Below are 23,237 nucleotides of genomic sequence, written 5' to 3'. Positions count from 1 at the left end.
CGAGAAGAAAGGCAGCCAGGCTGGTGTAGAAAACACCAGGTCCACACAAAACTTCAATTAGTGCCAAGAAGTTTCTTCTTGGAGGAGGAGTCAGTAACACAAACACCACATCTGAGAAGATGAAATAAGAGCCTCGAAATCTTTCTGTCTTTACCAAATTCATTCAGCTCATTGGAGGGATATGGTAAGAGAACTCCTGAGATCATTTTTTAGGAAATAATACCTACCTAAATTTAGAAAAGATTTAAGCTTGCAGTTCAAAAGAGCACAAAAGAAATTGGGCTAGAAAAGGTGTATAAAAGCCAGAGGGGGTAAGGTTATTCCAGAAATACTTATTGAAGCCTTTGTTGGAATAAGCTGCAAGTCTGTTTCCCAACAGCCAAGGCAAAAAGGGAAACAATCGCAAGCAGTTACATAATTCATTAAACCCAGCAGGTTTGGGGGGGGAAAAAGTCACTCCATGGATGAGCAGGTGTCTCGTGACTACCGTTCTCAACATACTCTCCTGTGGGCCCTCTGCCAAGAGACCTTGACTATGGTAGACCATGCCTTTGACAACAGCCTTCTACCCATATATTGTTCTGTGCCATCGGGCTGCCCCTGTGAGCAGAGTCGCCGCTACTCGGCTCCCTGCAGCAGTCAGTAAGATCAGAAAGCGAAGAAGTCCCCGGAGGATATATCTTGAGTTGCCCCATCACGCAGAAAGCATCTCTAAGCATCCATGGTGCCAAGGCAACTTGGTTATAGAAGAGAAAGGAAAGGTCAGCCTGCCAGGGTCTTTAGCAATGAAGCAACCACTTACAGACTCGGTCCTCCCCTCAAGTAGGGAAGGAAGCCCCGCCTGGCTTCCAAAGTCTCTGCCAGTTGTCTCTCCACGAATGTCGGGGCAAATACACAATGCCACTGATGGTACAGGAAGCCTACGCCTGGAAGAACACATAGGACCCCGTGAGGACAGTGAATTGGATTCTGAGGAAGGTGGGACGCCCTTCCACGTGAAGCTGTGACAGGTGGCCATCTGTGAGCCGTGCAAGAGAAGCTGGGGAGCATGAAGAAGGAGGCGGCTTTGAAGAAGGAACTTCAAGATCAAGGAGCAGAGAGAAGCCCATCAGTGAACTGCTAAGGCCCCGTGGATTTATGGAGAAGAGACTCAAACGTGACGTAAGGAACACATGACCTTGAAAACCTGGCAGAAAAATCAGGGCAGACTTCCTTGTTCGTTCTAACTAGTAGCCTACGGTTTTCATGGAAGCCTACATCTGGTTCAATATAAAAACTCACCGTTTTCATAATTCTTCGTTTCTTTTTTCAAGGTAAAGTTGCAGTTAAACCCCTTCCGTGCTATTACCATAAAACTTTGACTTATTAAGCGGATTCATTTTTAAGTAGTCTTTCTCAGGTACCAATTGTATTTTTCCAGACCTGTTCCTCTAACAACTTTTACGAATGAGGTTTAAGGTCCCAGGCAAAAACTGGGTGGCCCGAGGTCGTCACGGGCCAAACAAAACTCTGACCTCCAATGTTCAAGCTCGTACTTAGAAATAAAGTCAAGTTTCCCCTCAAACCTGAGAAGAGAGAAACAAGTGACGTGCCGCACCAGACGCCTCTCTCTTGGACGGAGAACATAAGCAGCGTTCTCTCCCTTTCTTCTCCAGGAAATAGTTCCAAGAACAGAAAATTCCACAAGCACTTTCCAGTGCCTGGTAAGAGCTCAAATACTGTACTTAGTTTGAATGCCGATGTGTTAATCCACAGAGTTCCTCCAGAGCTTAAGCGGACTGGTTTTAGAGGCTACTTGGTACCGGGAAAAAGAAGAACATTCAGGTGGAAACAGAGGGGCCGTCCCGGCTGCCAGAATCAGCAGCAGAGCAGTTTCTGCAGCCAGACTGGAGAGCCAGACTGGGTTGAGAACTCCAGGTCCCACCGTCTGCAGGGGGAGAGGGTTCCTCCCTGTGGCTCCAAAGACGCCATCCAGGGGGGCAAGGCTTTCCAGATGAAAACACAGACAAGCACATTCAGAAGCTCTGGGTGTCTTGCTCCTTCCCTCACTCTAAACAGAGGGTGGGTCCTCCTGAAGTCCCGGCCGGAGCAGCAGCCTCCTCGCAGGGCAAGGTGGTCAGCTGGTCTGGGGGGCATCCCTTTCCAGCCTCAAGAGCAGGGACACAGAGCCTGGCGTGGGGCTGCCCTAATTGTGAGCTGCGCACAGAAAGCCAGGAGCTGAGGACCAGAACTGCTGACTCAAGGCTCCAGGAGAGAAGAGAAATCCAGAACGGCTGGGCCAGAAATAGCATCCACGAGCACCTACTGATACATAATTAGCATAACGTCTGAGGAGAGACTGAACGAGTGTGCGTGCATGTGCGCATGTGTGTACACCCCCGTGCGTGTGCACAGATGTGCGTGTGTGTGTGCATTACCAAGCCCTAAAAATATTTCCCTCTTCGTAACCCTCCCAGTGGGTCTGTGTAATTCCCCCCGCGCCCTGTCTAGTCGTTGCTGGATGCAATTAGCCCGCAACGGTGTCTGAAGATAAGGGATTACTTCTCCTAAACACTCAGATTTTTAGGAATTGATTTGTCCACGTGAAGACAGTCTTGCCGTGACAACAGACTGACCCAGTTCCATCCCGCTGACTTTAAGGAAATGTCGGAGAGGCCCCCCCAGGTCTCCTAGCAGCTTTCAGAGGCTGATTACTTTTTCAGTTTTGACACAGAAGAAACGCATGGTACGTTTACATGGTTTTGCAGCTCAAGTGAAGAATCCAGAAAGAGATGAAGGGCTCCTGCTTTGGGATGGCTCAGCCTGGGAACATGCCTCCAATCCCCAACATGGGGGCGGGGGGAGGGGGTCCTTTGTTTCTGGGAAGTCAACATCTCTCTCCAGAAGGGCCTGCCCTGACCCCCTCATCGTAGGGTATCATCCCCCTAGGGGAGATGGGGAAGGCTGGGTGCCCAGGAATGAGGTTCGAATTAAACTCTGTTCCTCATTCACCTAATTCAGAAAGATTCATGGATAATAGGAGAAATTGCTCATTCACCTGAATCCTTAAGCTGACCCAAAGAAGTAACCACCAAGGCCCTCTGGCCCTCGGTGTTCTCATTTGTGTAACAAAAATAAATTGGAACTTCCCATCAACATGGATATTGCAGAAATGAAATAACAGATAAGAGGTTCTTCATACAGCTGTGCCAAGCATACAGCAAGTGCTCAATACGCATCAGCTACGACCGCCACTGCGGCCATTTCATGGAAAAGCAAGAAAGCACTCTGTCCCCACTGACTGTCACAGCAGCCCCGGGACACCAAGTCCGGAGCTGCTCATCTGGCTGGCAGGCTTCCTGGAAAAGGAGTCTGCTGAGACACCCAACGGAAACGGGTCCTACCACGACTTTGCTCCAGGAACCTGTGACCTCGGGCAAGGTCCTGACCTCACTGGGCCTCAGTCTGCCCATCTTTAACATGGAGCCAATAAAAATGGTGGGTAGGGGACCCCATTATCTAAACTCCAGAAAGGCTGCAGGGCCATATGATTTGCAGAGTCACCAGGCAATGATGCTCACTGAGATGGATTTCTGAAGTCAGGAGCAGGGGTACTTACTGGGGGCACAAAGTAGCCGAGTCATCCCTGAAGAGCCAGCCATTGCGCCTTTTAGCCAGGACAGAAAGAGCTAGGACTGCATGCTGGATGGAACCCCATGGCAGATTACACTCCTCCCCTCCTGAGCCCCAGCTTTGGGCAGCATGGGGAAGAAAGGCTGGTGCCAAGCCCAGGGTCCCTGGTGACTTGGCCTGGGAGCTCCCCCCACCCCAGAATCACAACCTAGCTCAGGAGTCTCTGCCCCTGCAGAGTCCCCTCAGGGGAGTGTGGCCCCGGGGCGTGGGAATCACTACTATACCCCCAGAGGCCTGCACAGAGCAGAAGCTCAACAGACATTCATGTGTGAATGAAGGAAGGAAAGCATGCAAGCCATGAGGACAGATTCACATCCTCTACACCCCCACAGCCTCCACCCATGTTCCCGCCACCGTGGCCTCCCAGCTGAACCATGGTGACAACCTCCAGTGGTCCTGTGACCTCCAGCCTCTAATCGCCACTCATCCTCCCCTTGGAGATCCCCCTCCACCCCTGCAACTCACCTGGGTCCTGACTCCCTCCTGCTTTAAAGGGGAAATGATCCCCCTTGCACACTGTAGGTCCCAGCAAACTTCCGGGACCCTGGCTGCAGGCCCTCCAAATCCGCCCACCGCCCACCCCATCTGCCACTCGGCCGCTAACCGCACCGCTCTACCCCCGACCCCAGCGGGTCCAGGCCTGCCCTGACCTGCTGCCTAAATCTGCGGGGCCTCTCCACCGCCCATCCAGCCGTGGCACCTGTGCTTTCCCTCTGAAGCACCCTGGCCTTCTTCACCCCTCGGAGTATCCCCGGCCTCTCCAGGCCAATCAGGTGCTTTCTTCTGGCTCTTCTATTCTCAACTCTGTGGGACACTTGCCATGCTGTATTAGCGCTGTGTCTGTCTCTGTCTCCTCTGCCCTAGCACTCCCAGCGTGGGAGAGCCGACATGGCTGAAATGGCTCCTGTTTGCAAGCACTGAGCCACACTCTCCATATACCTCGTTTACTCCTCACAGTTAATGCCAGGATGCAGTTATGACTAGCCTCGTTTAAAAGATTTTAGTGAACGAAGGCTCAGAGAGGTCAAGTAACTTGTCTAAGGTCACACAGATCCTCAGTGGGACAGAGGCAAATCTCTCCAACTTGACATTCCTCCCCCTGGACCACCTCACCCATGGGATAGGGCACAGAATCAACCCAGGACTTGTATGCTGAGCGGGTGGGTGGATGGATGGATGGATGGATGAACGAACTGACAGACAGAAAGAAACAAAGCAGAAGACCGCACTACATGATCTGCTTAGACTCGGAGCACCTGTCACCTTCCTGTAGCTGCCCCACCAGGCCTGGGACTTCATCTCATGAGCCTGAGTATAAGAGAAACTAACTTGCCAGAAAGGCCCTAGGAAGGGAGGAACCCCGAGGCAGGCATGTTCTGGTGAGAAGCCCTTCTCCCACCCTGCCTGCCTGGCACCCTGTCTTGGTCTGCGGGTCTGTTTCTCCACCTCCCCTTAGGCAGTCTGTGACCAGGCCTGCTGCTGGCAAGCCCTCTCTCCTCCTACCTCCAGCCTGTCTGGCACCTGCAAGGCGCACACTTGGCTTGGAAGCAAAGCAGCCTCCTCAAGGGCAAAAATCTGAAATTATCACGTGGCAGCCAACATAATACCGGGCCAAGGACATTACCTGGAACGGAGGGGGAGCGCCCGGAAACTCCCGCTGCCCTGAAAGCATCCACCCTCCAGCAGCTGAGATGGGCACCCCCAGCCACACCCTCACTGGCCCCTTGCAGCTCCCCTGGACCATCTGCTCCCCATGTCAGGTCCGACCCCCTTCCCGGCCACTCTGAGGGTCTGGGGACTGCAATCTGGGGTCACAAAGCTGTGCTCCAGAGAGCCTCCACCTGGCTGCCCGCTCTCCTTCCCACAACAAGGACAAGCAAGGACATGGCCAGGGGCCTGGGTCGCTCCTCTCCACACTGGCTCTGCCCAGAAGGACAAAGCCACCTTCTACTGACTCCACTGGTGAAGTAACAGCCCCTCTCCCCTGTACCCCTCTGCTGAAGGAGGCGGGGTTCCAGACGTGACCACCCAGCTGCCCAAACGCCGGCTCCCACTCATGAGGCCGACCGCAGCCAGAAGCCCCAGGTCGGTAGCCTGTGCCTGGCCCGCCAGGAGGGGGACACTCTACAGCACATCCGGGCCCAGTATGCCCTGGAAGAAGTGGTCTTGCAGGCACGAGAACGCAGGTAATGACGTGTGGCTTAGGTGAATAAGGAACAAGCCGGCTCCGGTGCGAGTCTGCTCAGCACAGTGCCTTGCTGACTGCGTCAGCATCCTTCAGAGAGGAGGGTCCTGATCCCACCTACAGAGTTATCCACTGGGCCGGCAGCTGGCAGACACACGGGCTCTGAGTGCAAGAATGTGCAGCAGTTTTCAAGGAGGTCACGTGTCTAACGTGGAAGGAGAGGGGACCCGCCTGGGTGGGGCCAGGGACACGGGCACTGACTGCCTCTCCAGCCAGGAAAGCCTCTCAAGTCTGGGACGAGCCTGGGGAGAGAGATGGGAGCAGTGCAGGGCTGCCCGACGCGGGCAGGGCCGGCAGACATCTCACCAGAAGCCATGGTGACCCAAGGCCACCCGCCTGCCCCCACCCCAGGCTGCGGTTCGGGGCAGCATTGCTCAGGGGTGTTGCACCCTGGGCCTTCTGCTCCAGCACGGAGCTACTTCCTCCTTGCTGGAAGCTGCTTCTCCCGGCTCATTTCTTCCAGGTCTATCCAGGCAGCCCTTGGTCAGACCTCCAAGTTAACCCATTCCTTTGGAACAGCAGTCCCCAGCAGGCCGACTGGTAGATCAGCTCTGGACAGGGACACTGGCTCAAGTTCACACCCACCTGGCCCATAGGCCAACGCACCAGGCTCTTTGCCACGAGCCTCCAGAGGGTCCAAAAACGCATGGTCAGCTGTGGCAGCCTTGGCATGAGTGAGGGCTTTGGACCTGCGTCACTAGAAGGTTCTTTATCATGACTGCCTGTATGGAGTCAGCTTCCTGCAGCTCAATGCATCGATAGCTGATGCTCTTAAAACCACCTTCGTAGGCTGGGTGGTCCGCTGAGTGTGGACGCTGCAGAAGGGCAGGGCTGGAGGCAAAGGGAAGGCCGGAAGCCTGGCCCCTGCAGTCGACAGTGTCCCTCCCAGGACAAGTTCTGTGCTTTAGGCAGGGGTGCACACAAAGCTCGCTTCTCCCAGAGTCACATCTGTTCTCCCAAAGGCTTGTGTCCTAATGATTACCAGCGGGTATGGGTGGGGGAGGTGTGTGAAAACTCCTGGAGAAAAGCCATTTGCACTGGAAATGTGGGGTTGTGTCATCATTTCCATAGCTGCCGTTAGAGGCAGAAGGAGGCGGCAGGAAGTCACCCAGCACGCTCGCAAGAACAGAACATCTGTCGATTCCGTAAGAAGATGTGCCCCGGGTCTTGCTGGCCCACCACTCCCCTCCAAGCCCAAAGAGGTGAAGACAAAACCACCACTGGCGGGGGAGGGGGGAGTGAGGGGGGGGGCGTGGGCCACACCTGTGCGTGCAGAAAACACACGGAAGGCATGCCAGCGCCCACAGGAGAAGCCCAGCCGGAAATGGGGACGGATGCAGGATGTGCCTCCAACCCGGGAGGCCAGTAAGGACCTCAGATTCTGGCCCACGCTTGAGCAGCAACAACTTCCATTTCAGCAAAACGAAATTTTCACGGGTGCATTTTTGAAATTAATTTGAAAACCTCCAGGGACCCACCAGAGGGGAAAAGACATGTTTTATTTGGATCCGTAGATCTAGGCCACGGCCCTGTGGCTAAAAGCCACCGGAGAGGGAGCGAACTTGGCACCGGCCCACAGGTGCAGTGGAAGGCGGACTTCCGGCAGCAGAACCACAGCCACACCCAGTCCTGTCCTGGCCCACGGGCATGACATGGAGCCTCAGGACATGGGGTGGGGTAGGCTGGGGAGGGGTCCCTGGTCAGTCCAGACACCAGTCCTGCCCTGCCAGGCAGCTGGAGAAAGCTCCTTTAAAAAAATGCAAATCTGACTCTATGTCTGTCGGGCCTTGGGCCTTCTGGACCCTCTCAAAGTAAAGCCCGGCAGCCCCAATGGCCAAAGCTAAAACGAGGTGGCAAAAATCAAAAAGTAAAAAAAATTAAGTAGTATTATATTATGGCCTAAAGTATAAAACAGATATCCACGAGTCCATCTTGATAGGAATAAATGAGAGAAAAAGTGGGGACCACCCCTCCAGGGAAGAGGGAGTCTGCCAGCAGCCGGCCTTCAGCCCGGAGCAGCGGCTTCAGCCCCCCCCCCCGCCCCGCCCCGCTGGCTGCCCCTGCCACCAGTCCCCATCGTCACTTGAGCCAAGTCCTCACCATGAATTTCTCTGTCTATACAGATCCCACTGGCTCTGCCTCTGAAGAGCCCTGATAACCCGTTTGCTCCTGCAGGGCATCCCCAACATTCCGTGGACACTTGCCTGCAGGGGCAAACTTCAGACCAGCTCCAGCCCAAAGGACCACTTGTGGCATCACAGATCCGAATTGTCAACAACTTGCAGGCCCTGTTTCCAACGCAGCCCCCGCCAGGGCCTGGGAGGCAGAGAGCACCAGGCCCCTCCTCTCCTGGGGCAGCAAGCATGGAAGGAAAGCTTTCTACGACAGCTGCTTAAGTCCTTGGCCAGACACTAGTGGGAGAGAGCAGAAGCTTCTACTCCATCACAGCTGGAGCAGGAGGCAAAGACACAAGTTCGGAGGCTCAGGGAGCGAGATCCGCAGGGGTGGCAGCTGGAGACGTGCGGCGGACACAATGGGAGAATTGTTCCCAGCGGAACACGGCTCCTTAATGGCACATTCATCAGGCCCCCCCACCCCAACAAACCCACCCCAGACACGTGGAAGGGGCTATTTAAAGATGCAGCATGCTGCTTCCCTCCATCCCTGCCCCGTTCCCTGGGGCCTTGGCTACACGCAGGGGAGGCACCCTCCAGTGCTGCAGCAGCCCTCACCCTGCCCTGCCCTAGCCCGCCCGCGCCAGGCATGAACGCCTCCTGTGTTAGGTTCCAGCAGAACCTGGAGTGTCTCTGATGGAGGCCGTGTGGGTGCTCAGGACCCTCTGAATTGTTGTTTCATTTTGGGGAGCAGACTTTTGCATGATCATTCCTAATACTTTTTTTAATAAGAAATGAACTCTGTGAATTCAGAACTACAGCACAGCTTTGCAAACTCCCTGGGATACACCCCAAAATCCAAGGCTAAGAAAAGCCAAGGCCAAGAGTCTGACGGGTAACCAAGGAGCCTGTGCCAGGGACAGGTGGGGGACCCCTTGGCGGGAGGGAAGTCAGGGGTTGCACAGAGATCTTTAGAAGAGAGAGGTCCCACATTCAGTGGGTGAGTGCCCCCTGCTGGACATCCCGGAAAATGCCTGGAGTGCAGACCGGCCTCCTGGCGGACGTGAGGGTACTTGGGTAGGAAGGAGAGCCAACTGCAATCACGCCCTCAAGCAAAGAGCTCAAAACAAGTTTGGTTTTCTCCTTTGGAAAAAGCAAGGCTATCGATGCTGTCCACGGGCTAACGTGTAGGAACAGTCCTCTGCTGCCCACCGGGGACCTGGCAGGGCCGAAGGTGGCCCAGCTGGTGTTAGGTGACTGAGCAGTGAGAGCTGAAAGCAGGCCCGAGGTTGAAGCCAGGCTCTGGAGCTTCCCAGCCTCTGGGAGAGGGCTCGGTTCTTCCCTCTGGGTGGAAGCACCTGCAGGAAGCCCCAGCTCCAGAAATGCAGGACACTTGGGTGTCAGTGTCCATAACGTTCTGCTAATTTCCAGCTCCTCCCACTCCACCGCGTGGCCGGCTCCCAGGCCTGGAGGACGGCGGCCCTGGGCCCCCCACACTCACCACGCTCAAAGGACTCACAACTCTCACCCCAAAGCCCTGCTGCTGCTTAGCCTCACACCCCACCGAGCTCCGCCGTCCCGGCCCTCACCGGCTCTGCTCCCACCAAGCGGGCCTCCCTCAGTGCCCACAACACTAGCTGCCCACGCTGCCTTCTGGGCTTGGGGCCCCTTCGCCTGGCCAGGCCAGCGACCCCTCAGCCTCCACGCCTCGGCTTGGGCCTCGCCGATTAACAGCGTGAACACAGCAGGAGCTCAGCCCCACCGGGGAGCTCGGGCTCTGTGCACAGTCCTGGGCGCCTCGTGTTGGGTGCCCAGCCCCGCATGCCCAGCACGGAGCACTTTATCTATATATGACCTCAAATAACCCCCATGACAACGCTTTGAGGCAACTGTCACCTGCCTGCTTTACAGAGGACACGGAGGCTCAGGGAGCGGAGGTCACTTCGGCAAGGTCATAGAACCAGTGTCCCAGCATCTGGCCAGGACAATCCCCTGCTACCCCTGCCCGACAGCGAGCACCTAATAAACACGCAGGGGGAGAGCTGGGGTGTCCCAGCTGTCTGTGACCAAGCTGGGGGTCGGGAGCAGAGGCAGAGCTGGAACTCACCCTGCCTTCTTCCCTGAACCCCGCAGACATGAGGAGGAAAACAGACCAGAGAGTCAGGACCAGGGCTAAGCCCGGAGCGAGGCCAAGCCACAGGTGAGCAGTGTGGGGCGACTGAACTCGGCAAGGGCCCGAGGGGGTTTCCAGGCAGAGGGACGCCTCGCCTGTTCATGCTGATCTGTAACAACCGGGACAGGGGCTGGACGAGACTATTTTATAAAGAAATGACTCAAAAAGAAGAATGCGAACTATTGAGGGCGTTGAAGCTCCTTAGCCATTTCCACACTTCAAAGTTTCCATTCATTCATATTCCCAAGCAGTGAACAGGCCACTGGCCGACTCAAACTCAGTTTCCGAAAGAAGGCGCGCTGGCCGGGCGCCCTCCGTGCACGCCCCATGAGGACTGTATTTGACGGGACGTAAACCGGAGAGAGGGGACATCCGGTGTGGTTCTGCGACGTCAAGTGCAAGGAGAGATTCTGTCTGAAAACCCTGGCAGGGGGGAGGGGAGATGCTCGGACCTGTGGCCTCAGAGCAAAGCCGAAGCCACAGGGGGAAGCCCAGCAACAGTCACACCCCACTGACGAGGGTGCCCATAGGTGACAGATTTGCCACCCCCTGAGCACACGGGGGTGTGTGTTGTCCAGGGTGTCCCCTCAGCTCTGCAGCCCGTCAGCCCGGAGGCTGTGGCGCCTGCCCCTTCCACTCTCCCTCCTGCTGGTCCCACCACGGGGCCCCGTCCTTCCTGCGCTGCCCCCTCAGGACCCCAAAGACCAAACAAGGGACTCAAGTGCTGATATGAACGGACCCCCACCCACCTACCCCCTCCTGGCCTCCAGCCTGCTGCTGGCCCAGCCCCAGGGACCAGGGAGGTCGGCCCTGACAGGGAAGCTCCCGGTGACTCAGATCAGCAGCAGAAGTGGGGGCTGTCCTTGCCTCTCTGTCACCCCTTCCTGCTGAGTCACCTCCTCCTCTTTCTGAAACTCTCTGTCCTGCCCCCCCCACCCCGTCTCTGCTGGTGAGGGCCACCGCCCCTCTGAGTGGACTCCCACATGACCTGTTCTGCCTGCCTCCTCTGTCCCCTCACATCGACCCCCAGAGACACCAGGATAACCCCGCTCGAGTGCGGATAAGGGTCTTTCTTTGCCTGAAACTTTCGGTAGCCTTAGGAAACCAGGCAAGAAATCTCCCTGGCCTCCCACATGGGCTCCTGTGCCCCATCCCTGGCCCTGTCCCCTCCCAGGCTTGTCCCCTCCCTCTCCCTGCTCTAACCTCATCAAGCCAATGCCCTGATGCTCCTGGCAGCTTTTTCTGTGCCTGGGCTCCGGCAGACGCTGGCCCTGCATGTCTACCCTCTCAGGTCCCACCCAGCCCACCCTACAGTCATCCTGGGGTGTCACCCAACATGGAGGCCCACCCCAGGTGGGGGTAACCGTGCCCACCCTGCAAGGCCAGGCTGGGCTGGGCCCCGACCTCTGAGTGCCCTGTTTTCAGCTAGGGTGTCCTGCTCCCCTACTAAAGTCTTGGCCACTGCAGCTTCTCCAGCCCCCGCACACAGCCCAGCCTATGTGAAATGCTCAACACATGGCAGCTCCTTCCCTGCGGGCCCGACCTCCCCCACGGGTAGGGCAGGCCACTGACAGCTGACAGACAGCAGGGACAACTGGGCCATCTTCTTGGAATCGGAGTCTGAGGCAGGACCTGCAACCTAATTCGCAAGCAAAGTGGAATGTTAATGAATGCAAAGTGAAAATGCAGAGCCCCAGGTTCCAGAGGGATTGAGAATTTCAGGACGGTGAGAGCACAGCAACTGAAATAAGCACAGGGTCCTTCCAAGCACCAGGCCCTGGGTGACTGTCTGGGTGGCATGTCCATGAAGCCAGTCCTTGTTCTAGACCCAAGGAGGAGTTTACCTGGGGTGCCTGTACTACCCCCTGGGCTGCCGGAGGGCAGCGCTGCTAGAGCAGAGATGAGAAGCAGGTGGGGACAGTTCAGCCCCTCCGTGCCTGCTCGCCTCCACCCATGCATCCCTGACCCGCCGGGGCTCGTCCTGGGACATCATTCTCGGGGAGCTGGGTCCTCGGCCATGCCCAGTGCCCCTGCCAGCCCTTAGCAGGACTCCTGGACAGACCCTGAAACAGCAGAGCAGCCAGGGCCCGGAGTTGAGGGCCTCACACGTCTATTCTTGAGTCACATCTGTTCGCGTGCCTTGATTTCTTCTCCTGTAAAATGGGCTGCGGGTAGGGCAGGTGAAGGTCTTTCTAATAAAACTCTCAGACCCCTTTTCCGGGTTGAAGAGTTAACCAATGTTTTCCAAGTCCTAGTGGAATAACAAAGAAGCTGAATTCAAAATTCACAGCGTGTTGGGGCGCCTGGGTGGCTCAGTGGGTTAAGTCTCTGCCTTCTGCTCAGGTCATGATCTCAGGGTCCTGGGATGGAGCCCTGCATCGGGCTTTCTGCTTGGCAGGGAGCCTGCTTCCCCCTCTCTCTCTGCCTGCTTCTCTGCCTACTTGTGATCTCTCTGTCAAATAAATAAATAAAATCTTTAAAAAAAAAATTCACAGCATGTTGATATTTTTGGAAGATGACAGAAATGTTGATTTAATTTAAGCCTTTTGTGTCAAAGAGAAGCGTTAACTCCCAGAGGGCACAAAAGCCACCACGCTTCCAGGAGGTAGACTGAACTTACTCTCATGGCATCCTGTCCTGCTACGTTTAGCTGTACGGGACCTTACAATCCCTTGGGACACAGATCCTTAGGGAGTCATTACTAATGGTCAGAACTCACCATCCCTGACTGAGCACCTCGCTCGCAAACAATGGGTCTCACTCAGAGGCAGGTTCCCCCCGGGACAGAACCTGAAAAACGTGGACAGTGCCAAAGCTGGGCTTGCACTCGGCCTGCCGACTCTGCCACGCCGGCCCTGGAGAGCTGCCGTCACTTACTGTTGCCTGTGGAGTCCCTGTTCTGGAATTCTGAGCCCTTCTCGGCAGATCCCCCACAGACCTGATAGCAAACTGCATTTCAGAGATCGGCCCGAGTTCCCAAATGAAGCCCCTGTCCAAGGACAGGCACGAGAGTGACCGGGCTGTCACAGAGGGTGACAACATCCCTACGATCCAGGCCCAACACACCACGTCCTGTCGGGCCAGAAGGGTGACAGCATCTTATCTCCCGTTTCATATCACCATCTGGAAGATATGAGCACCACCGTCCTTCCTCACAGGCGCTTGGTTTTTCCTCCTCCGATCCCCGAGTGCACATGATCACGTCATCGGGTGGGAGCTAAGGCCAAGGGCTCAGCTCAGATGGAAAGTCACATGCAAGCTAGAGGGAAGAAAGCACTTGGACGCTGCTGCCCCGGGGAGCTCAGCTCAGTGGGTCGGGGCACTGGCCAGCTGGCCAGCAGAGGGATGTGCTCCGATAAGGCGAGCCCGGGCGTTGGGAGACACAGCACACTCCTCTGACAGTCAGCGGCCGCCGAGCAGCAAAGCCCAAATCCAAGGTGCCCAGACCAGCTTACAGTTTGGCTGGACACTCCAACGCAGGCCCGTCGAGCTATTTCTGGTCTCCCTGCAGATAAACCAGCATGTGAAACCCAGCCCATGAGACAGTGCGAACAGCCCCTTAAACACTGCTGACCTTCACACGTCCAGCTGGGGGCTGGCTGTGCACAGTTAACCCTGACCAGGGGTAGCCATTCCTTTCCAGTACATTCTCACCCTCTCTCCCTCCATAGAGCAAACCTGTGCTCACAGAAGGAAAATTACTTTTAAGCTCGACCCAAGCAAAACTGTCTACTTAAGAGAGGAAAGGTCATAAGCACCATCCCAGACCTATGTGAGGGCCTCTGCGGCGGCTTGGGAATTGCCACCAGTCACCTGGGTCCCGCTTCCCAGGGCACGATACCTTCCAGGCCCGCCCAGGTGCCGGTGACAGAGACTGCAGACAGGGGGAGGCCGAGCACACAAGGAAATGCCTCAGATATCCAAGATTCAGGGATTTCTTCAGCCCAACACAGTGAAGCTGCTCGAGGCCCGTGAAAAACCACAACAAGATTATCACGTGATCGTCTGAAGTATGAAATTGTCAATATTTGAACATGGCTGATGGGGGCCTCCATCTCCTAGGAGCCGGCTGGTCTGGAACCTCAAAGGCCCTGAGCAGGCGCAGAGATGCACCCTGATTTCCTACACCCGCTGGGAACTGGCCGTGTCGTTTGGATTTGTCGGCATGTACCTTTCACAGATCTCTTTTAAATGGCACAAAGGAATTCTGTTCTTTACTTTTAATTTTTTGAGAGTCTGTTGTTTAGAGAACAATTTTGGGTTATCCCTTTTCTTTAAAAAAAAAAAAAAAAGGTTTATTTATTTATTTGAGGGAAAGAGAGAGGGAGAGACAGAAGGAGAGGGAGAAAATCTCTGCAGACTCCACGCTAAGCACAGAGCAGGATGCAGGACTCGATCTTATGACCCTGAGATCGTGACCAGAGCCGAAGTCAAGAGTCAGACGCTTAACCAAGTGAGCCACCCTGGTGCCCCTGGGTGATTCCATTTCTAAATTAAAACAAAAACAATAATACTTCCAGTTTGTCATTCAGTTCTTCCTAAGGCGCTTGCTTACTCAAGATTCAGCTAACTCTGTGAGGCAGCCAGAACCCACTCGGGCTAACCCACAGCTGAAAATCTTTTTGTGCATCGGATGCCGCCAAAATAAACGAAACGACTTGGGAGCAAGAAGGAAAACAGAAGCTGTAAGTCATGATGAATTCCCTGTACTTCCAACTTCAGAACTTTCTGAACTGGAGGCTCTGACTCTGGGCCGGAGGGTCTACCTGTGCTCCCGGCACTTTCTGCCGATGACAGAAATCAGAAACCCCAGCCACCAGCTGGGGCAGAGGTCTCCAGTCCTGGGGAGCTGCTAGTAGCCAGGCAGGGGAGGAGACCAGCATCTGGACAGGACCACTTTCCCCCATGGTTCTCCACGTGTGGAGCCCAGACCAGCAGCACCGTCACCGGGGAAGCTGTAGGAGTGCCGAGTCCGGGGCTGCTCCCCAGGTCTCCCCGGTCAGACACCTTAAGGCCGGGGCAGCCACATGTGCTGTAACTGGCTTCTTCTGGTGCACACTGGAGTCTGGCCTCCGCGGACTTGAGTCCGTTGACAGGCTGCCCCGCGGTGTCCAAGGGAGCGCTCCAGGGTCTAAAGGGACCCTCAGCTAGGATTCCTGACTAAAAGAAAAGCTCAGGAAGTTCTGGGACATAAGCAGACTGCCCTGCTACTCTGTTTATTAAGTGTGGTACCGCTGCAAGGTTTCATCTAAACAATTCTGTGGCTTTAAAAACATTTTTGAACGTACTTAACAGATGGGAGCGTAAGTGGCCACTGACACAGAGTCATCTGCAGAATGTTCTCAAAGGTCTGGGCCCGGGGCAGCCCACAGCACGACGGGAAGCTCAGCCCGTAAAAGCAGGTTCCTAGTCTCCTCCCTGAGCAAGGAGCACTCTTGGATGTCCTCCAGTGGTTTTCCTAGAGGAGATGGGGTTCCCCCAAATTCCTTCTACCTTATTGGAGAACTGCCTCAGAGATAGGGATGCCGTCTCTCTTTTTTCCTATTCAGAAAGAAGACATCTTGGGGCACCTGGGTGGCTCAGTTGGTTACACAGCTGCCTTCGGCTCAGGTCAAGATCCTGGAGTCCCGGGATCGAGTCCCACCTCAGGCTCCCTGCTCGGCGGGGAGTCTGCTTCTCCCTCTGACCTTCTCCCCTCTCATGCCCACACTCTCTCTCTCATTCTCTCTCTCTCTCTCAAATAAATAAATAAAATCTTAAAAAAGAAAGAAAGACAGAAGACAGCTTCTGAGGGAAGGATACAGCACCAAAGAATGGACAGGGAATTGGGAGGGAGGGGCATACATGGCTTAAAGGAAACCCTCCAGCCCCACTTAAAAATTTTTCTTAACTTCTAAATTTAAAGTACCAACCCTGCTCCTGCGGGGGGGGCAGCCCTCTAGGGGGACGGTCGTGTGTCTGCTCTGCCTGCTTCCTCCCGCCCCCATGCCTCCCGCTCCGCCTCTCCTGCCACTGCTCTGGGCAGGATGAGGAGGGAGGATCAGAGGGGGTGCTAGTGTTCCCCTCAAATCACAGTTTGGAACCCTAATCTCCAGTGTGCCGGAATTAGGAGGTGGGGACTTTGGGAGGTGCCCAGGACCAGAGCACCCCCACAGACAGGATTAGCGCTTCTCAAAGAGACCTCACCGAGCTCAGCCACCGCTTCCCCTACATGAGGGCACAGCAGGAAGTCCGCAATGTGGAAGGGGGTCCTCACCCGACCACGGGGCCGTCCAGCCTCCACACCTGGGAGCGGTACATTTCCGCTGTTTCCGAGGCCCCTGGTCTGGGATGCTTTGTCACAGCAGCCCCAGCGGGCCCAGACGGGTGGCCTGGCCCCACAGGGCCGAGGCTGATGTTGCTAACAGTCCCTGCCCGCCCAGAACGCCCTTCGTAGTTACTCCCACTGATCAGCAAGGTCGGGTGCAGCTGATTCTTATTATCCACGAGGTTACATTCTAGAAAGGTGTTACAGACACTGAATTAGCTAGTTCTGAACCACTGTCCCCAGGGGCTATGCTGGCTTGGGTTCCTGCAAGTTTCTTTTGTCAACGGGTCACCACGTAACCCGGTGTTACGTGCATTTCTGTGTGAAAACGCCTTATTTACTAGACACCATTGAGTTCACAGCCAACGGTGTCGGCACCCCTTATGCCCAGGTGCCGTTTATCTAGCAGGAGTAGCCCCTACAGAAGGCCCACCGCAGCCTTCCTGCACCGAAACGCACTCCACAGCGTTTCAGCGACTCCACTTGGGGGCCACTGTAAGCAGCAAAGCCATGAACGAAAAGCACAACGTGATAAAAACCGTGGCAGTAAATATACCAGGAGAGGACCCTTGTTTCCGGCACGAGAGCTCGAATAAGACAGGGCCTCCTGCTCTACCCCAGCTGGGCACACCAGACAGCCCCTCGCCCCTCGCTGCTCTGTGCACACTCCCGGAAGGCCACGAGAGAGCCGTGAGCACTGACCGCGGGGTCACAAACAAACCTCAGTGAGAGGCAAATTCACGAGGATGGAAGCAACGAATAAGGAGTATTTTGTGGAAGCGGCCGGTGACCAAAGCCAGCCCAATCCCTGCTCCCGTCAGCACGGCCCCTTTTTCTATTAATTTCCAGTAAAATCCAGACAATGCACCTCCGGACAAATGTTCAGTAATGCTGGCCAGGCACCAAAGTCGCTCACTGGACTCTACCTGAATCTGTCCACTGGGAGATGAAGCTAGAAAGCTGGGCACGTTCTCAGCATTGAGAAAATCTGTACTTAACCCCGGGTTCCTTCCTGCATCCTGTGATCCCTCTCGGTCATGGTGCGAGGTGACACAGCTTCTCGACAATGCGTCACCTTCCTTGGACTTGAAAGAGGCCAGGGATGTAGGTGGAACCCCAGGCGTCATGGAAGGAGGAAACGGACTCTACTGGCAGCCAGGGAGGTTCAGAACACAGGCTTGGCAGACACGCTGAATCCGCCTCAGATCCCAGTGGGGCCGCTCACCAGCATCGGGCCCTTGAACACACCAGTGTGACTGAGCCTCGGTCAGCCCTGATGTTAAAGGGCAAAGAGGTCCAGGACAGAACCCCTCACCTCCTAGGGATATTTGTTGGAGGACTTAACAGAGACACTGGATGTGACGTGCTCCGTAAGGCACCTGGAGCAAAGGAGGCTGCCTTGCGTGCAAAGAGCAGCCCTCATTGGAGGGTCTGGGACGCATCACTTAAAATACAGCCTAAGGGCTGGGAGGGGACTTTGGCAAGACCCAAGGGCACTTTAGTTCTTCTTGGAGCCACAGAGCTGCCCAGCCAAGTCCTCCTGCATCCAATGCTCAGAAAGCTTCCCCCTCGCCTCTCTGGGTCCCTCCGTAAAATGGGAGGATGAGGAATGATCTCAGCCCCCTTACAGGTTTCACTAAGGGAGGGCTTGCCCCACCAGCTTCCCAGGTCGGGGTCAAATGGGAGCAACTTGTTCACCATGGTTTCCCTAGTGCCGTGGAACACTGCAAACGGGGAGCTGTTTTAGTGATACAAACATAAATCAAAATGTCTGTATATAACACCTTAAACTTATACAATGTCACATTTGTATGGAAACAGAAAAAACCCCAAATAGCCAAAGGAATGCTGAAAAAGAAAACCAAAGCTAGTGGCATCACACTCCCCAATTTCAAGCTCTATTAGAAAGCTGTCATCAAGACAGTATGGTTCTGGCACACAAACAGACCCAGAGATCAATGGAACAGAATAGAGAGCCCAGATAAGGACCCTCAAATCTACAATCAACTAATTTTCAACAAAGCAGGAAAGAATGTCCAGTAGAAAAAAGACAGTCTCTTCAACAAATGGTGTTGGGAAAATTGGACAGCCACATGCAGAAGAATGAAATTGGACCATTTCCTTACACCACACACAAAAATAGACTCAAATGGATGAAAGACCTCAATGTGAGAAAGGAGTCCATCAAAATCCTAGAGGAGAACACAGGCAGCAACCTGTGACCTTGGCTGCAGCAACTTCTTGCCAGATATGTCTCCAAAGGCAAGGAAAGCAAGGGCAAAAATGAACTATTGGGACTTCATCAGGATCAAAAGCTTTTGCACAGCAAAGGAAACAGTCGATAAAACCAAGACAACCAACAGAATGGGAGAAGATATTTGCAAATGTCTTATTCAATAAAGGGGTAATATCTAAAATCTATGAAGAACTTACCAAACTCAACCCCCAAAGAACAAATAATCCAATCAAGAAATAGGCAGAGGACATGAACAGACATTTCTACAAAGAAGACATCCAAATGGCCAAGAGACACATGAAAAAGTGCTCCACATCACTTGGCATCGGGGAAATACAAATCAAAACCAGTGAGATACCACCTCACACCAGCCAGAATGGCTAAAATTAACAAGTCAGGAAACGACAGATGTTCGTGAGGATGTGGAGAAAGGGGAACACTCCTATACTGTTGGTGGGAGTGCGAACTGATACAGCCACTCTGGAAAACAGTATGGAGGTTCCTTAAAAAGTTGAAAATAGAGCTACCCTACGACCCAGCAATAGCAATACTGGGTATTTACCCTAAAGATACAAATGTAGTGATCCAAAGGGGCACATGCACCCGAATGTTTATAGCAGCAATGTCCACAATAGCCAAATTACAGAAAGAGCACAGATGTCCATCAACAGAAGAATGGATAAAGAAGATGTGATAGACACACACACACACACACACAATGGAATACTACTCAGCATCAAAAAATAAAATGTTGCCATTTGCAAAGATGTGGACAGAACTAGAGGCTAATACACTAAGCAAAATAAGTCAGTCAGAGAAAGACGATTATCATATGATCTCACTGATACGTGGAATCTAAGAAACAAAACAGAGGATCACGGGGGAAGAAAGAGAAAAATAAAAGGAGACAAAATCAGAAAGGGAGACAAAGCATATGAGACTCTTGATCATAAGAAACAAACAGAGGGCTGCTGGAGGGGAGGGGGTGAAGGGGTGGGGTAACCAGGTGATGGACATTAAGGAGGGCACGTGATTTAAGGAGCATTGAGTATTATATAAGACTGATGAATCGCTGACCTCTACCTCTGAAACTAATGATACACTACATGTTAATTAATTAAATTAAAATAAAAATAAAATGCGCATAACACCTTAAACTTATACAATGTCCTATGTAAATTAAATCTCAGTAGAACTGGAAAAAATGTGTCTGTATACATGACATAATCCTTTATGCATACACTTGGGGAGTGGGGTGGGGAGGAGCGGGTGTGCACAGAGAGATGGCCGTGTGTGTGCGTGTGTATTAGCATCTGAGCCACGTCCTGAGTGGGTTAAGCTCAGTCAGCCAGAGTCCTAGCTGACTCTGAGCAAGTCCGGGTCAAACACAGTAAATGCCAGTGGGGTTAAGTGCAGCGGATGTGGACATCCACGCCGGCTGTGGGGCTGCCGGGGCATGAAGGGCAGGTGAGGGAAGACCCCGCCAGCCAAACCCGTTTGCCAAGCAAAGGCTCAGGACCTGCTCCCGTTCCCCCTTGTGCCGCCTGCTCCTCTCTCCTCCCAGCACCCCCAGAAGACAAAACAAGCAGCTAATGCAGCTCGTGTCCTGGGAGGTCAGAGGCAGCTAACCAAGTCATTCCTTGGCAAGGTATAAATAGCACGTCCTTTCTCCCAGAGGACTTCTATTTTAAACAGGGGCCCTCAAAGTTCACAAGGGAACAAATTTCTAAAATGCTGGTTGGGGCAGGGTCCTCCTGAGCTGCTAAGGAAGGGGCCCTAGCCCTATGTAGGGGGGCATGTAGACCTAGGTAGAGGTGGGCATGCAGGGGAGGGGAGGGAGAGGTGGGAGGTAGCCGCAGGGCGTGGGCCCCGGGGTCCCACCACCAGATGCAGACCCAGCCCCCATGTACCTCTGGGCCGTCACATCCCTGGAGACCCGGCTGAGGGCATCACCGTGGTGTGAAGAGGCAGCTAACAGTGGGTTTTCCAGGTCCTCAAGGGCAGCTGGCTGGATGACATCATCTGCTACATGTGACCTGGAGAGAGGAGAGGGAAAAACCAAGGCTCAGAAATGTTCCCAAAAGTTTTCAGTGTGTTTGAATAGCACATTTTATGCGGACCGTGAGCAGGGCCGAAAGTGAGGGGTCTGCTGCTACTCCAAGTGCGGCCCACAGGTGGCGCTGGCCCAGGAGGGCTTTGTTAAAAGCAAAGAAACCCAAGGCAAGTTTGGAAGCCTGCAGAGCGACCTGAGAGAGTAATTTCATCTGCTGAATCTAATAATAAAGGTCAGGATACTGCAAAACATCCTACAAGGCACAGGCCAGACCCACCACCAAGAACTACCTGGCCCAGAACTTCAGAGGTGCTCAGGCTGAGAAACCCTGGCCACGAGTCTTGTTCCATCTTCTAGGAATTGTATTTTTTAAAGTTTTGATCTATATGCACTAAAAACTTAAAAAAAAAAAAAAAATTAAGAGGTGGCTGGGTGGCTCAGTGGGTTAAGCTTCTGCCTTCGGCTCAGGTCATGATCTCAGGGTCCTGGGATCGAGCTCCATATCGGGCTCTCTGCTCTGCAGGGAGCCTGCTTCCCACCCCCCTTCTCTCTGCCTACTTGTGAGCTCTCTCTCTGTCAACTAAATAAATAAAAATATAAAAAAAAATTTAAGATCCTATTTTTAAGTAATCTCTACACCCAATGTAGGACTCAAACTTGCCCCAGGATCAAGAGTCACACACACTACTGACTGAGCCGGCCGGGCGTCCTGAAGCTTAAAACTTAAAAGCAACACTGGCCCTTCATCTGTTGAGAAGGTGGACACCAGACAGCCTCCAAGAGCAGCAGGCTTTGCAAGTTCAGAGGGACACGGGTCACTGTCATACACTGGTCACACTTTAGCTCACTCCGCTGATTAACCCATTCCATAATCAGGTGCGTCTTACTAGCTCATCGGGGAGGAGGATCATGGGTTTGTCTTTCTGATGAACTTGGCTCTGGGCAGGAAGTGGCAGGACGATCCCTTTCATTCCCTGAGCGGATAGCGAATGCATACAGGCTCTTAGGCCGTGAACAAGAAAGAGGTGGGCCAAGCCATTGGAGTTGAGAGTCTCAGGAAAGAGTCATTTTTTTAAAATGCTTATTTATTTAGTAACAATTGTAGTAGACACTAAGAAGAACCATACCGATGGCTAAGAGCATAAACCAGGAGGTCTGGGCCAGTAGTGGGAGTAGGGAATATTTCCTTGTGGAATGGTAAACTGAGGCCAGACAGCCAGCTTGGGGATAACCACTACACGCCAGGAACTGTTAATCTAAGTGCTCATGGATGTCACCACTTAATGGTCCTCACAGCAGCCCTGTGAGGTGGGTACTCTCGCTATCTCTTTTGACGGATATGGAAACCAAGACACAGAGAGGCTGAGTAACTTGTCCTTGGTTACACAGCTAGTAAGGGGGCAGAACCAGGTTACAAACCCAAGCCTGATGCTAGGGACCATGTTTTTAACCACCACTCTAGGATGTGTCCCAGAGGTCGAAGAGTGAGAGAAACGGAGAGTGTCTGAGGTAAGGGAAGCCACCTATCTGAAATTCCTGAACCAGGAAGGAGTTCAGCATCTGGGAGCAATGAATGCAAAAGGTCACTCTTGCAGGAGTGTGGATGATGGAGACTAGGAAGGGGAGAGGTGGACAAGAGCCAGACCCACGGCCAGGTCAAGGGACTGGATCCTAAGCCAAGGAACGAGGCCCAAATCCGCCACAAAGTGCTGCCCTTGGCCTTGAGATGAACGAGAGGCGGCGAGGGTTAGGCTGAGTTTCCTACGTTTAAGTATGAGTTTTAAGTATGTTACGTTTTAAGTATGAGTAGACCAGCCCATGCCCGCGCCCACCCCTTATTATTCATCCCCATGGACCCTGCGATGCTCCCTTCCTCCTCCATTGTTCCCATCCACCATGCCAAATCCCCCAGAACAGGATCCCAGAGCCCTGGGACCATGCCCACAGAATCCGAGAGAAATGGGTACAAGGGAAAAGAAGGAAGGAGCCAGCCCAGACAGGAATCCTCAGCTGCAGACACTAGCAACTTTCCAAAGTCATAAAAAAACCTGAGTGGAAAAACATTACCCAGGAGCTTTGGCAGCACACACTGAGAGCCATAAAAGACTTTGTTTCCTTCAACACAGTCGTTGTACTTCCAAGAATTTATTTTAAGGAGATGATTCAGGGTATGAGCAAAGATGCTGATCATAACTGTGACCATCACAGCAAAAAAACAAAACAAAACAAAAAAAACTAGAAACAACCAAAATGTCCCCCAGTAGGGGACAGCTGATCACATGAAGGCACAGCTACAGAATGGGCTCGTTAGCAGGTATTTAAAAAGATTAAGGTAGATCTCTGTATAGCTACAGGAAAATGTATCCATTGTTAACTAAAAAGAGGTTTTAAAACTATCAGGGGCATGACCCACATTCATGTGCAAGTGTGTACTGAG

The 23,237-nt window shown here is 53.6% G+C and overlaps 1 protein-coding gene across 3 annotated transcripts in view; it reads right to left on the bottom strand.

Moving 5' to 3' along the window:
* TACC2 (transforming acidic coiled-coil containing protein 2) overlaps positions 1-23,237 on the bottom strand; it is a 187,420-nt gene that overhangs the window by 78,001 nt on the left and 86,182 nt on the right. For all 3 annotated transcript variants that reach the window (XM_044240661.1, XM_044240658.1, XM_044240659.1), the window contains one exon: positions 20,658-20,783. In XM_044240661.1, the coding sequence (XP_044096596.1) occupies positions 20,658-20,783 (126 nt within the window). The remainder of the gene's footprint in view (positions 1-20,657; positions 20,784-23,237) is intronic.

This window comes from Neovison vison, chromosome 2 (assembly GCF_020171115.1).
Source record: "Neovison vison isolate M4711 chromosome 2, ASM_NN_V1, whole genome shotgun sequence".
Classification (NCBI taxonomy): domain Eukaryota; kingdom Metazoa; phylum Chordata; class Mammalia; order Carnivora; family Mustelidae; genus Neogale; species Neogale vison.
This window is presented reverse-complemented; position numbering and strand designations above follow the sequence as displayed.